Source organism: Pteropus medius, unplaced genomic scaffold, assembly GCF_902729225.1.
Source record: "Pteropus medius unplaced genomic scaffold, Ma_sr-lr_union100, whole genome shotgun sequence".
NCBI lineage: Eukaryota > Metazoa > Chordata > Mammalia > Chiroptera > Pteropodidae > Pteropus > Pteropus medius.
This window is the reverse complement of record NW_024342468.1, coordinates 1,878,411-1,894,078: the sequence shown is the minus strand read 5'-3', so window position 1 is coordinate 1,894,078 and position 15,668 is coordinate 1,878,411. Positions and strand designations below refer to the sequence as shown.

Genomic DNA, 15,668 nt, shown 5'->3' with positions numbered 1-15,668 from the left:
GTGAGCAGTGAGTGGAATTCACGTCACTGGATTGAACTCTTAAAAACAGTTCAATGAGCATACTTTATGTTATATATATTTTACCCCAATGTTTTAAAAATAACACTCGCAAGGACTGCTTCCTGAGCCTGGACGGTGCTGCCTTGCTACAGCTTGGGAGGAAGAGGGAACGTTTTCTGCTCATCTTGTGGCTTCTCTTGACCACCGCTGGGGAATTTATAGATTTCAAGTTCAAACTCGAGTTCTCTCAGCACTAAGTGGGGGCGGGGGCTGGGGGAGGACCGTCAATAGATCAGAACGTGCAGGGTGGGGAGGAAGAGGCTTGGAGAGCGCCGGCTGGTGGCAGGACGTAGCATCCTCGGGTCTCGTTAGGGGCCCATGCTCGACCCTTTACCCGGACTGGGAACCTCATTTCCGTCCTCAGAATTACTTTTCCTGCTGGGTTCATGGCCAGGAGAAAGTTTACAGACTCGGGGGTGTCGGTACTGAACTGTCCCAAAGGGTAGCGGGGCCCGAGCCCCAGTGCCTGGGATGCCTGCATTCTTTGTCCAGTGCATGGGAGTGTCGAGACACGTCCATCAGCGTGGTAAGCGGACTCTCCTGAGCTTGCCTGAGTGTCGGCCACGGTTTCGCCTTGATTGGAGCTGAAGAGTCTGCACCTGGCCCGGCAGGAGCCTCCAAGACCCTGGACAGCCTCCAGCCTGCACCTCGGTCAGTGTTTTCAACTTCAGCCCCTGGATACAGCCTGTAGAGGCAGAGCCGGATGAACTGCGGGTGACTGAATTGTCCTGAAGGCTGCAGGTGTCACCTGGACACAGCAGGGCTCGCCTCTGCCGGGGAGGCCTCCGTGCAGAGTCTGAGCTCACTCACACCTGGGACCAGCAGCCCCCGCCATTCCGACGTGGCCTAGCCATCCAGCGACGCGACGCCCTGAGTGACAGGCGGGCAGGACTGTGCTCCAGTGGAGGACAGAAGCACCATGTCCCCTGGCCCGGCGGAGGCACTGGGGTCTGCGGGCTCCGGGGAGCACCCACCAGGTAGGAACATGCAGAGGAGGCGCGTACGTGTTGATGGGATACCCTGGTGCCTCCTTGGGCCTCCGCTGGCTGAGAACAGGGACAGTCACCAGGAGAAGCCCACACTCAGGGCGGGTCCATCCCCCTCGGTCTCACACCTGAGAGCCCTTGACCAAGTCTGGGAGCCCAGGACAGCCAAGGGGGCCACAGGCCAGCCCGAGTGCCCCCTGTCCCTCCAGGGGTCGGTCTGAGGGCACAGGACTCGGCTCCTCTCTCCCATCGGTAGGCTGGAGAGGGAGAGGGAGCAGCCGCTGGTCCCCTGGTGCTGCCTCACCACATACACACCTACCTGGCTGCGCTGCTCAGGACTCCAGAACCTTCTCTACTCTGAGCCGTCAGCCTCGCCCCACAGTGACTAAAGAACGGGGGAGGAGAGAAAACACCTCCGATACGTGAGCTTTGGAGTCTCAGACCTGGATCTGAATACTTGCCCTGATGGCCTAGGCATGTGACCCCTCCCGGCCTTCCCTCTATAAGTGTCTGAAATAGGGGTTCACGGTGCCCGCCTCACACGGCCCCAGCGGGGTCATGCTGGTTAGGCCCTCGGAGACGTTGGCACCCTGTCCCAGCCTGCACGGAGTGAGCACAGCCCAGCTCTGACGTCTGCCTCCCGCCCCCGACTCTGCCAGAGTCACCGGGCACGGCCCACGGTCGCCTGCTGGCAGGGGACCCAGTGTCCGGCCGTCTTGCCCGTTTGCTTCTGACGTTCTCGTGTGATGCTTTATTCTCTGACTCAGACCCAGCTGGAGGCAGAATCCATTTCTCTTCCCCGGCTGGTTTCCTCGGCCCCGGTTAGAGCAGAGGCCGTTCCCCACGCTCCAGCGGACTTGGCTGTGGCTGGACTCCATGGTCCAGAGGAGGCCACGGCCTGCAGAGCCTGGCTCCGCTGAGCCGCAGCCGCCATCAACCCCGCCCACTGTTTGGGCCGAGCCGAGCCCCTCAGAGCCAGCAGCCTGGCATGGAGAGACCCAGGCCTGGGTCCCAGCCCTGGCTCTGACGCTTCTCCAAGCCTCCTCTGAAACGTCCACTTCCTGGAGCTGGAGCCTGACAGATCGGAAGTGCACTGGGCCTGGGGCCGGCACCCTAACCGTCACTGAGGCCCGCCTTCCTCCAGGCGGGTGGTGGGAGCAAAGAAGGACACCAGGCTGGGAGACGAGGCTTTATTCGGGGAGAGCTCAGGACGGGGTGGGCCCCCTGGCATCCCAGCAGGGGCTTCTGGGGGCCGAGGACATTAGAAGCCAATGACTACAGGCATCTGAGCCCCCTCAGAGTCACCCGTCGTGGGCACAGGTGCAGCGTCAGAGTCACGGGTGGGGGGCACAGGTGCAGCGTCAGAGACGCGCGTGGGGGGGAGCAGGAAGGCCTGGAGTCTCTTCAGGAGAGACAGGAGGCCTTGGAGTGGATGATTTGGGGAGAGAAGAGGGCATGGAAATCATCTGGGGGGGGGGGGCAGGGTGACAATGGAGATCTGTGGGTGTCGCGGGGGTGACATCGGAGTCGTTTGTGGGGGGCGTGGGGGCGGCCCCCTCTCCGTTCACCGTGGGCAGTGCCTGGTAGGTCAGTGTCCAGTAGCGCAGGTAGTTGGTCCTGAGGTGCTGTTTCACGGAAATGTCGTTCATCTTCTTGATCTCCAGGTAGTTGCCGCTTTCCAGGGTGTAGGGTTCCCAGCGCGTGGGCACAGACAAGTTGCCCATGTTAGGGTCCCTGCAGAGGGAGCAAAAAGGCTGGCTGGGGGCTGGGAGCTCACGGGAGGCTGGAGACCTGTGCCCCGGCCCGGCGCGGCCCCAGCTAGCCCGGGCCGTCCTCTGCCTCTGTGCTGACCCGACCCATGAGGGCGCCTCTCCAGCTTCGGGGTACAGGCTGGGGCCCAGCCAGCAGCTCTCACCCTCACACGCAGGCGGGGGTCCTGAGGCTCAGGGAGGGTAAATGTAAGTGAGGGGACAGGAGCTGGAACCCAGGCGTGCACAGCCAAGGTGGCAGGGGGCCCCAGGCTCAGGCTCACCCCCGCCTTACCCGTTTCTGGCAAAGTTGGTCCAGTAGGCGATCAAGGTCTTGGAGACAGCCCTGTCCTGGGCCTGGTAGCCCAGCGGGGTGGAAAAGGGCTTCCCAAAGACATACGGGATGTCGTTGCCGTGGTCGGCCCCCACCCAGTTGGGGTGCAGAAACATCAGAGCGGGATACGAGAACTGGTAGCTGTAGGTCTTGGCGCTCCTGAGGAGGGGAGGGCAGACCGCCCAGGTTAGCAGGGTGCTCACCTGGGGCCACCCAGCCCGGAGATGGACCCCGGAGGGAGACCATGGGGGAGGGGCAGGGGCTGGGAATTCCCTCCGACTCAGGAAGAACCTGGGACCCTGACACCCAGGGAGGGTGAAGCTGTGGGCCAAATTCACGCATGTCACGGGTTCTATGATTGCAACTGTGTTTGTACTTCACAAAACACACTGAGGCGCCGTCTTCCTGTAATTCGGCTATCAAGAAAGAATTTTTTTCTCTGCAAGTGAATTCGTGTTCTTCATCTGATAGGACGAGGTACGTGCACTCAGATGTTTCCCTTTTTGCCTTGGCTGACAGGAAGCTCGGAGCTAAATTTACTGTTCAGTTGCAGCATAGTTTTCATCCTAGGTTCCTAGGTAGAATTCTGTCTTCCTACTTTCATTGCCCATTATTATGTGGAAGTTTTTTTAATGTGGCCACAAGCTTAAGTTGATTTGAAAGTTGGCAAAGTCAAAACCCACAAAAGAGTCCATCGTTCCAAGTTCTCTGCTTCTGCCCAGCATGAGGGATGGAAGGTGGACGCAAGAGCCTTGTGGTAGGCAGGGCTGCGGGGTGAGGGAGGGTCCGTAAAGCCCCCCCAAGGCTGGGAGGAAGGAGGGACCTCCTCAGGTCTTGTCAGGCCCGGCAAAGTGGCTGGTGTAGGCACAGATGGGGACCCAGGCACAGGTGGGGACCCAGGCACAGGTGGGGACCTAGGCATGGCATTCCCAGGTCCCCTGGAAGCCTGTGAGCCTCCCGCCCTCGAGGCCTTGGCGGGCAGGTGCGTGACCCTGGGGGAGCCTCACCCCGCCCAGGTCCTCACTTGGCATTGGCTCTGTGCTGGGCCAGGGCGATCTCCGTGGACATCAGGAAGAGGATGTCGGTCTCTAAGTCCACCACGGTCTTCTTCCTGACCTCCTGAGACGAGTCGTTGGCCCACGGGGCCGTGTAGAAGTCGAAGGTGGCGCTGGCGCCCCTGAGTCCCTTGGCGATGGTGAATCCACTGACCAGCTTGAAGAAGTCCTCCCTGCAGGGACCGAGCCGGCCGTGGACCCTCCACCCAGTGCTGGGGGCCGCGGACGGCCCCCGACACGGCACTGACCTCCTCCCCCAGCTGCCCTCGGCCTCCGCCCTGGGGCCCGCTCTCCCCTTACTCCGTGACAGGCTGCTTCTTCTTGTTGATGGCCGGCACGTCAATGCTGGCAAAGAGGTGGCCGTCTATGTTGTTGGTGCCAGCGACGTAGTCGATGTCGGCCGCGTTGGCGTACAGGTTGACGGGGTTGTCGGGGATGAAGTCTCCATCAATGACGGGGGTGAAGCCCAAATACTGCACTACGGGGTCTGCAAGCCGAGCGGCAGGTCCTCGCACCTTCCCGTGCCCGCCCGCTTGTCCCCGAGGCCTCGGTGAGGAGCCCCTGCCCCCTTTGATCAGGACCGGGGTCCTCAGCCTGTCACTCCCGATCTCGGGGAAGGAGAGTCCTGTGGCCTGGGGGCCATCCTGCTCCCGTAGGGTGTTTGGCAGCATCCCTGGCCCCGATCCACTGGATGACAGGAGGACTTTCTCCCCAGTGTGAAAACCCAAGCTGTCTCCAGACTCTGCCACGTGATCCCTGGGGCAGAGTCTCCCAGGCTGAGAACCCCTGGGCTAGACGCCAAGCCTGTCCTCTCGCAGCTGGGGGCAACCCTTCTGCTCCCTCCCTTCTCACCGGGCCAAGATCAGGAACGGGGAGACCTAGAAGCAGTTAAGGGGCGATGGAGAGGGAGGACTTTGTTCCATCGGGGTTCTGGTCTGCTAGCCAGGAACCGCGTGAGGCCCACATTGCCCTCCGGACTCTGGAGCTGACCCCGATAGCTGGCTCGGAGCCGGACGCACGGGCCTTGGTCGGGCCCCGCCCGCTGTCCCGCCAGCTCAGGAAATGGCTGGTTTGCATTTGGGGCCATATCGTTGGCTTCGGTTCCCTTCCGCCTCGCCCTTGGGGCTTGATTCACAATGGGTGGAATCTAAATGAAGGCCCCCTTTGTCCTTTGCCTTAGAAGAACGAGCAAGAGAGAACCCCAATCTCCCGGGCCTATGACGGGGACGCTCCTAGGCTTCGCCGATGGGGCCCCCCGAGGCTTCGTGGGGTGCAGAGGAGCAGAGCTGGTAGGGCCAAATGCCACAGCAGGTGCTCAGTGAGTTGAAGGAATGAGCGGAGGAAAGCATGGCCATCGAGCACAAAGACCCTCGGTCTGGGGTCTCTAACACCGTGCGCCTCGTCGGAGGGTGGGCCCAGAGGTTCATGAGCTTCTCAACGGGGTCCTGACCCACGGAGGAGAGGAGGGAAGAATGGCCCCTCCTTTCCTCACAGGCAAGGCCCCGGAGGTCTGGCGGCGTGGAGCCGCCGAGGGACCCCAGTGAGCTGGTGAAGGGGCCAGACCTCAGGCCTGGCACTTCCTCTCCTCCAGGAGCGTGGCCCTCCCCGCGCGTGGTGCCCCCGTGAGCCCCGCCCGGCAGCCCCCACTCACACTCCAAGCTCGCCAGGGGTATCTTATAGGCCAGCGTCAGGGCCCGCGGGTCGGTGACCTTCAGACACCTGGCCATCCTGGCAGTATTGTCCACGGGGCAGCCCACCTTCTGGGCGATCTGGGGGTTGTGGGGAGACAGGCAGGTGAGGCCGGTGCTGGGGCAGAGGACAACAGGGTACAGGACAGAGAGCGGAAAGGAGGACGCCCCCTCCCCCGACATCGACGCCGAGCCCCTCCCCCACCCACCGCAGCTCCTTCCTACCCTTCTGGCCCAGAAGAGAGGCTTCTTCTGGATGACCCAGGGGCTCAGCCCCACGCCGCTCTGGCTGATGGCTCGCCGGATGAGGCCCTTGTTGTAGGGAGAGAGGGTCTGCGGGCCACACAGAGGTCCTGTCACCAAGGCTCGCCTTACCTGCCCGAGGACTGGGCCCAGGACAGCCAGGACGCCAGCTGCGGCCCTGGTGCTCTCGGCCCCCGTCGGCTCCCTCCCACAGCCTTGGGGATAGGCCCTCCCCTCCTGGGGTCCCCAGACCTGCAGAGAGACGCTGGCACCTCCAGCTGATTCCCCAAAGATGGTGATGTTGTCGGGGTCCCCCCCGAAGGCCGCAATGTTCCGCTTCACCCACGCGATGGCCATGTGCTGGTCTCGAAGGCCGTAGTTACCTGGGGCGGGGAGGGGCGCTCTGTCAGGGGCCGCTGCCGGGGCTGGGGGTGCACACGAGGCACACGGTCCACGTGCTGGGAGGGAGGCCCGGTCGAGCCCCAGGGTGGCGCACGGTGGACCCTTAGGAGGCTGGAGGGCATGGGGGGTCGGGCAGGGCGGGCGTACAGAGCAGGGGAGCCAGACTGCTCGTCTCTCCCTCCCTGCCATAGTCCCCACCGTCCGTCTGTCCTGTAGCGCGCGTTCCCCCAGACGCCACCTCGATGTCTCGTCTTCCGTCTCTTTCACGCGGCTTGCTGTCCCTGCTCCCCGGTCCCTCTCAGGGTCTCCGTCTGTCAGTCTGTCTGTCTGTCTGTCTGTCTGTCTGGGGACCTCTCTCTTCCCCTGCGACTGCCAAGGGCTTCTTGTATCTCACACACCGTCTCGTGCTCCCTGGCCCTGCAAACAGGATTCTGGGCCTTTCTGGGGTGCTGTCAGGAGGGGAGCTGAGGGGTGCCCCCACTGGACTCCCCCACCCCCACGCCCGAGGTGCCCGGCAGACCTGGCAGGTTGGGGTCCCCGGTGCTGAGGAAGCCCAGGGTTCCGACGCGGTAGTTGAAGGTGACCACGATGACGTTGCCCCGTGTGGCTAACTCCTCCCCATCGTACAGGTAGTTGCTGAGGAAGTTGGGCCCTTGGCTGGACCCGAAGAGGAAGGCACCTCCGTAGATCCAGATCATGACCGGCAGGTCCCGGGACACTGAGGCAGGGGGAGCAAGCTGATGACCCCAAGTGCCCCCTTCCCACTCCCCTCCCTGCTTGGTGCTGATTTCGGGGAAGTTTAGCTCTGGGGCCCCAGAGACGACCGAGGGGCAAAGCTGGGGCCTTTGGCCAGGCGCGGGGAGCTGGGGGGCATGGGAGGACACACCGACCTTCCTTCTTGCCCTGGGGGACCCAGATGTTGAGGTAGAGGCAGTCTTCTGCCCCGAGGGTGTTGTCCTGGGTGATGGTGATCTGCAGGCATCGCTTCTTGAAGCCCGTGGCCTTCAGGATCCCTGCAGGTGGCCACAGGGCCTGAGTGAGGACAGCAGTCCGTGGATGCCAGCCCAGCCGCCAGCGCTGCCCAGCGTCCGCCGCTCCCACCTTGCCAGCCGGGGTGTCTCTGGGGGTTCTCCAGGGTCTTGGGGGGGGCAGCGAACGGGATGCCCTTGAAGATGTCCACATAGTCGCCAAAGAGGCCGAGCTTCTTGTTGACGCCTTCCACGAAGCCCCCTTCTGTGTACACCGAGCCCAGCTGCGGGGAGAGGCGGGCCAGCATGGCATTTGGGCTGGGGGTCCCGCTGGGAGTCGGGCTGGCCCGAGCAGGCCCCGGGGGGCCCAGGAGCTCCTCAGAGACGGCTTCGAGGAGGAACCAGTCTGCCCTGAGACCAGGACCCCTGCCACTCGCCTGTGTTGGTGACGGATTGGCTTGCCGCCACCCCACCACTCCCGCCGGGGGCCTCCCCGAATCTCAGAGGAAGCTGGTTCGGACAGCGTGATTTTGCTCAGGGAAGCCTTTCGACACGGCTGGGAGAGACAGGGAGGAGGTTTGGATTCTGGCTATGGCCGCCTAGCTGTGACCACGAGCCTCATTTTCCCCATCTGTCAGATGGGTGACAGTAGTGTCTTTCTCTTGGCCTGGTAGCTCGTCCAGCTGCCAGCAGGCGTAGATGCTTCGTATGCACTGAATGCTTCATGCTCAGCCGTGAGCTCCCTCGGCTGCGGGCGGGAGGGCCTGCTTTTTCCTTCCTCCCCCCAGCGTCCCGCACGGCAGCCTCCCGCAGGGTGCCTGCTGGCCTGGAGGCAGTGGCCAGGTTTCAGTTCCTCACAGGCCCCGTGCTCCCTGCTGGGAAGGGCCCCTGCCCCCAGGCCATCAGAACCTCCGCAGTGTGTCCAGCCCTCGCACTGGCTGCTGGAGCAGGGCTGAGAACACCAGAAAAGGATGTCCCCAAAGAAGAAGGGTGACCTCCTCTCGGTAGCAGAAGGGGCCCAGGACCAGTACCTGAACCTCCAGAGCCCAGGGGCGGCAGGGGTGCTGAGGGCAGGGCCTGAGAGCAAGATGAGGGGTGGAGAAGCAGCGGGCCGGAGAGCAGCATGGTGGGGGGCTGGGATCCCCCGTTAAAGCCTACTTGTAGCTGTTGAGGTTTCTGTCCTGGAAGCCCTCCTCTGCCTTGGCCCTCGCGCCCACGGGGTGTGGGGGACAATTAGGGAGGGCAGAGCTTAGAGATGCCCCAGAGGCCTGACTCTCTCCCTGGAGGGGACCTGGCCACTAGCAGGCAGACGAGTGGGAGCCCTCTCGGGAGAAGGGGGTTATGCTGGGAGCCAGGCCCCGGGCTGCACTGGGCCGGGTTTCAGGTTCTCGTTCAGACGCTAGGGGCTGTGTGATGTCGGGCAAATCGCTCGCCTGCTCGGGGCCCTCGTCTCCCCTTCTGCAAGAAGGGCACATCGACATCCCTGGAGAGAGGAAGCGGCCAAAGGGACGTTGCGAGTAACATCCAGACTCAGCAAATAAAAATGCAAGATGCCCAGTGACACTTGAATCTCAGATAAACAATGAATTTTTTGTTGTTCGCATAAGCATATCCTAAACAGCGCGTGGACCATATCCGTACCCCAAATGACTCGTGGTTTATGAAATTCACATGTCGCTGGGCGTCCTGTATTTTATCTGCTCCCGAGTCACCGTGTGGATGAGAATGCACACGCATGGAGTCGGTGCCCGGGAACGCTGCCGTGACCGGCACTGGTTCTCTTTCTCAGGCTGGCTCTTTCTGCCGGTGACTCGTCTGTCTGTCTGCCCTCCTCTTGGCCTGTCCCCACAGTGTCCAGAGCTGGTTGAGCAGGAGAGGGGGTCCCCTGCCTCCTGTGCTGGGCAATCACTTACTTACCTTTGCCCCGTTCACTACTGCCAAGCAGCAGGTGAGGCCCAAGACGACCAGCCGCAGGTGTCCCATGGTGCGTGCCTGCCTCTGGGTGGTTCTGCCTCCGGCCCGCGGGTATTTATGGGGCTGGAGCCAGCTGGGAGCCCAAGTTGGCAGCTGCCTACAGAGGATCCCTTTCCCCTCCTCCTACCTCTGACCCTTCCCCGAGGCTGGCCACACTCCAGACAGTATACCTGGAGCCAGGAGACAGCTGCCATTTCCAGCCGGGCTCAGATTGGGCCAAGGTCGTGCAGGCAGGCATGCATGGGCACACACACACGGCGGCAGCAACGGTCCAGCTTTCCCACGGCCGGCTGCTCCCAGGTGCCTCAGTGCCCACAGTGCACCTGTGCAGATTACTGCCTGCTTGGGAGTAAGCAGGTGGCACAGGGCCGGGGCTGCAAGCGCGGCTGGGCGCACGGTGCCCTGTGTTCTGGCTCACGCACAAGGCCTTGGTTTCACCCTCAGAGAAGTGGGCATGCTTTGTCTCCATGCCCTGCTTGCCCGCCGCACCTCCAGGTCAACAGGAGGAGTTTATCGGGGACTGGACATATGACCTCCGTGACAGAAATGACTTAGTGCTACAGGGTGGCCAGTGTGGCTGCCCTCTGTTACTGGGGGCCCACTGGTGTGTGGTCTGAGCTGGGTGTGGGGACCCAGAGCAACACGAGGCGATCCTGCCGTCGGGCTGTGGGGGAGACCGCACCTTCAGCATGATGAGTCTTGGGGTGGGAAGGCAAGAGGCGCAGCGGGGCCCCGGGGCCCGGGAGAGGGGCTCTAGCCCAGCCCGGTGGGCTTTCCCGGGAAAAGGAAGGGCCTGAAACGCACCCAGCGAAAACCCTGCGGCACACGCAGGCAGAGAAGAGACAGAGACAGACAGACGCAGAGAGAGGGACGGAGACACAGAAAGATGGAGCACAGAGCTATGGGACCATAGCGACGGGGAATGTCTCCTCTCAGTGAATGTCTTCTACTCTAGTCACCAGAGAAGGTCATTAAAAAGTGCAGGACCACCAGAGACAGGGCCTAAGGTCCTCGCCTCTGAAGAGTTTGGCCCCACAGCCATCTCCAGTGACGGCCCTACATTCAGGGGCCAGGGGACAGCCAGAGCCCTCCTAGGCCAACGGCCCCTTGGATGGGGCCCCTTTGCCGCCCCGAAGCGGGTGCTTCTCATGCAGGCCACAGCTCTGATCTCGTCATGCCTGTGGCTGTCACCAAAGCCCACATGGATCTATCGATACTGGTCAGTTCGTCTGGCTGTCTGCCCGCCTGTCTGCCTGCCTGATCCAGGCCCACATCTTTTGTAATGTAGGTGCAAAGGGGTGGGCGGCCAATAAATGGGAGGGAGGATTTAGGACACGGGGAAGGAGCTGGGCTGCCCAGTGTGGCATCAGCTGGGGGTGTGCGGACCAGGAGAGCAAAGGCTTTGAGGGGTGCCGCGATGGACAGAGAAGTGCATTTGTCACGACGTTCTTTTGCCCAGTTATTCCAACTCTGAGAACACATTCGAAAGGAAGTAATTCTGACTATGGAGGAGGGGGACCCCTGTGGGCTCAGGAGTGTTCGGCGCAGGGTTATCTATAGTGATCAAAGAGGGAAGACAGGTGGCGGGGGGTGGGGGGCTTCGTTTTACTTGTTTATTTAACAGTAAGGGGCCCCACACAGTCCTGCATGGAGCAGGCGATCAATAAGCACTGAGTGAGCATTCCCAGAAATATCCAGAAGACTAATATTGTCCGACCAATAAGACATATCGCCAGCTGGCTTCTTGGCTAACTTGTGGAATGTGTTCCTCAGTTAGTCCTGCTTTAGAGAACTGACTTTAGGGAGTCGTTTCATCCAGAAACGATTTGGCCAGTGTCTGAGGTCTGACACACTGTCTCCTTGACCACAGCCTGCTCGGCCTCCTTGGAAGTCTTCTTCAGCCAGGTACCTCTACGTCGTCCATTCTGAGCAGGAATCTTGCTGAGTGGGTTTAGCCAGAAGCCCTCAGCCTCTGCATGTGATCACCCTCCATCTGATCAGGCTCCTGAACCACCACCACCCCCGACCCACCCGCAGGTGATGTCTGATCCCGCCCGCCTGTCTTCAGCAAAAATCCTGCTGGGTCAGTCTAGCCAGAATGTCCCTTATCCCTAAGTTCCTAGTGGTGATTTCCATCCATGGACGCACACGCGCACATGCACACGCACACGCACACGCACATGCACACACACATGCACACGCTCCTTGGCTATCAATTCCCACATGGCCACACTGTGCGAACTCAGCTCGGTTCTGTACTGAAGTCTTTTCTCCATTGCAATTGTCCTGAATAAAATCTGCGTCTACCACTTTAGTGTCCTGCTCTGGTTATCGGGGTGGTTACGACGCTGTGACTCAGCTGGGATCAGATTCATCACTGGACCCCTGGGCCTCTCACCCGTGGCCCCGAGTACACACCTCCAAAGAGTCTGTCTACACTCCCGGTTGATGAGGGAACTACCAGTGGGTCCGACTCCCGAGCCATTGCTCTGGGTGACAGCCCACCGAGGCACAGCAAGCACAGATTCAATTCTTACAGTTCAGAGTATACTCCAGAAGCTAGTGTTGGTCCCAGAGAAATGGTCTGGGGTGGAGTCTTGGGCTTCCCTTTGAAGAGGCTGCCCTCGCCCTGAGTTAGTCCCCACTTCCTCTGCTCATTAGTATGAAGAGCGGGCAGCCGTGGGCACCGTTGGTGAAGACATGAGAGCTTCCCGCTAACTGAAAATCCCTTCTCCAGCCCCTGCTGACTGTGGGCTCCACCAACTCGGTCTGCTCCCTTTTTACTGGCTGAGGATAATTTGGAACCTCGTTGGCCTCTTCGGGGAACATCAGCAGGCTCTCTCCTCCAACACGCCCCTCCCGCTCCCGGCCCATAGCTTCTGCTCCGCCTTCCTCCTCCGCCTTCTCCCTCCCCCCAGCTCCCTCGAATCCTTTGCCGCGTCCCGTCCCCACCAAACGCTGACCCGCCCCTTCCCTCTGTCCCGTCCTCTCCCTTCCAACTCCGGCCCTCGGTCACTAACACTTGAGGCCCCCCTGCTCCCCCATCAAGGGTTCTTATGGGACTCAGACCCTTGAAAGAAACTGCCTGAGGCTGAAAGGGAAAAGGGCCATTGCACTCGCTCTGGCAGCTTTGGGGACACCCCGGCAGCTGCCCGGTGTCTCCCACCTACTGCTCGGCCACCTGGCGTTCCGTCCACAGCCTCCAGCAGAGTATATACCGGGGCAGAAGGAAGCCTTAAGTCTCCTCCACAAATATTGGTAAACAGGTGACCTTAGTGTGTCCCAATGGGAGCAGGAACACAGTTTGAATAAAAACGTAAAGGGGAGATAAACCAGTGAGTCTGTTTTAGTTTTACCGACTCATGACTGAAGTTTTAGAATGAAAGCTACAAGGCATGTGTGTGTGTTACGTATGCAAGGTTTTTCCGCCTCTGATGGTGTTACCATATTAATTTATAAAATCCCTGACAGGAACTCTATTCCGATTGGCTTAGAGAGAAATGAGCACTTACACACAGAGCACTCTTTAAGCTCTTGGAAGTATAGAAACTAACTGAAATGCTTTTCAAGTTCACATGAGTTGGGGAAATCTTTGATAAATTCCGTAGCGTTGGTTTAATAAAAACAACTGTCCTCTGAGTTATTAACATATAATATGAGCGTACATTCTTCTTCTACTTTTTACTAGTCAAATAAGGTTAAAAGTAGTGAACAGGGAAATAATTTGAGAGGATGGGGGTTTTGAGTCCTGGTCCGTGGACCTGTTAGGATGTTCAAGGACAGACCTTGGGGCCTGAGATGCCCCTGAAATTGGATGTGTGTTTCTGGGCAAGCATACTTTTCTGTGGAAAGATTCTGTGGCTACCATTGGGTGCTTGCAGGTTCTGTGGCTTCCCAAAAGGTCTAGGCTGGAAGCATCAAAGTTCTAAATCGATATAATTGACAAAGCCGAAGACTCCCCCAGCTGATTTAATGGCACAGACAGCTTAGGCAAATACTTAAAAAAAAAAAAAAATTCCCCAGGTCGGAGCACAGTCCGTGAGGGCAAACACACCTGTGCTGACATCACGGGAGGCAGACACTGCAGCTCAGACAGACACAGGTGCTTCCCCTCACAGCTGTGCGGTCCGGACACGTGTCGCGGCCTCTCTGAACCCCGGTGGCGCCTCTGCTCGGGGAGACTATGTGTGAGGAGCTCATCGCGCGGTAGATGTCGGGGTCTATGGCTCACATCTCTCTGCTTACGAGGTGTTCTAGAAGCGACGCTGAACATTTTTCCAGGCGGAGAAACGTTCGTTTAAAAAGGGGAGGGAGCCTACGGTGGGTGGCACGACCCAGAGAAAGGGGTCTGCAGGCAGCTTGGAGGCGCGACTACGCACCCACGGCAAGACGTCCCCTAGGGAGAAGGCGCAGAGCCATGCGCAGGAGTCTCGCTGTCTCGTCGCTTATCACTTTATGTCATTTAATCCTTTGTCATTTAAATTAGTAATTTTTAGCATTTACTACATGATCAATTATATGCTCTATCTTGAAAATATTATATGTATGTTACGGGAGAAAGAATATGTAATTATGCTGGAATTTCGGTGAGCAAGATTTTCAGCACAGGTGAAAAAAGCAAGTATAAGATCGGAGAAGTAAAACCCTCTCGTCTCACATTTTAATTGAGAAATATCTGTATGAACTCGCCATTTATTTTTTCTTCTTTGTAAAGAGAAGATATCAAACATGTTTCCCAGCTGTGTGTATTCAAAAGTGCGAGAAGAAAACTCAGGAGCAACAGGTTCCGCCCCCCACTCCGGGCGCCCAGACCGGGGTCTCTGTGTCCATGCCAAGGAACGGGGGGGGGGGCACCCAGGGGCGACGGCTGCCCGGGTCTGTGGCAGGGAACCCAAAGGAGGGTCCTGGGTCATCATGGTGGCCGGGAAGTGAGAGGGCACAGAAGACCAGAGGACACAGTAGCCAACCTGGGGCCACCCTCAGGCCCAAGACAGGACCAGCTGGGCATCAAAAAGCATGGCTGCGGTTGCTTGAAACAAATTTAAGAGTTCGCTAAGAAGCTAAAAAAAGAACATAAAAGCTCCCTCGTCACCACCGGCCATTGCTGGGGTGCCGCCTCGTCATTCTGAAAACTAACGAAGGGGGACACAGGCATTTTCCTGCTTTTCTAGTCCCAACGGTATTTCAGGGTAACCATATACACTGGGGTATTTGAGAAAGTCTTTTCTAGAATTTCAGCTAATAGATGCAGCAAGAACGGCCGAATTCACACATCAGTAGTTTGCGACCCCTAAGGAAGTACTGGACCCAGACGATCGTCGATGGCTGTCAAAAAACACGACATAAAAGCCCGAGGGATGAGGAGGACAAAACCCGAACCTGCTGGTCGACGCCCCCGTCACTAGAGGCACTGAGCAGACATCGCCGATGACAGGGCGGGCGCAGCTGCCTAGCTGGTCTTGAAACTGAACTGCGGTTGTCGGGTGTGACCACCCGACAGTCCTGATGTGGTGGAGATGCAGCCTGAGGAGCGGGGCTTCCGGAAACAATCCCAGCAAAACACCAGGACAAACCGGAACCGAAACACAGGGGCGCAGAAGATGCAACGAGTTTGGCGAGACACGTAACTGCCGACGCCACGTGGTGCGTGATGACGCTGCTCGCCGCTTCTGTGCGTGTTCACTGACTTCCACGACAGCTTTCCAGAACACGGGGGCGTAAAGACTTAGGTTTCTATGTGTGGGGTCATGACAGACTTTCGCAAATGTGGTGGGACTTGGGGAGCCCCTCCAGTTTGGCAGATAGGCTGCCTCTGGGTGAGGTTGGGCGTCACGGTAGAGGATGGGGAGGTGAGGGTGCCTTCCTCAGGTCTGGGCAGGGGCCAAGGCGGCTTCTGGGAGCTGGAGACCAGAACCTAGACCCTCTCCCTCTGAGGTTCGGAATTTGCAGCGTAGCTTAGAAGTGGCACAGCCCCAAGATTTGCCGGCAGAGACCAGCGGCCTCCGAGGGACATTACGGAGGTAAGGGGAGACGGAAGCTGTGGGCCTAGGCCCTGCTTGCCTCTGGGGAAGGGCTGCTTCTGAGGGTGTCGGCAGTACCTTGTCCCCAGCAGCAAGGAGCGGGACCACCGGAGGCAGCCAGCCCGGCCAGCTTCTCCGTGAGCCCCTGGGGGTCCTGACGTGTATCGGGACGGGGCTTACCTGAGGCATC

General features: G+C 59.6%; 1 protein-coding gene across 1 annotated transcript; it reads right to left on the bottom strand.

The window, feature by feature from the left end:
- Positions 1 to 1,478: 1,478 nt before the first annotated feature.
- On the bottom strand, positions 1,479 to 9,467 carry CEL (carboxyl ester lipase). Its single transcript, XM_039862973.1, is given in 12 exon segments — positions 1,479 to 2,431; positions 2,433 to 2,780; positions 3,090 to 3,287; positions 4,153 to 4,356; positions 4,484 to 4,670; positions 5,835 to 5,952; positions 6,097 to 6,204; positions 6,367 to 6,497; positions 7,037 to 7,234; positions 7,407 to 7,529; positions 7,618 to 7,768; positions 9,402 to 9,467. Coding segments are annotated over 12 exon segments (1,956 nt in total). The 3' UTR covers positions 1,479 to 2,307.
- Positions 9,468 to 15,668: the final 6,201 nt, after the last annotated feature.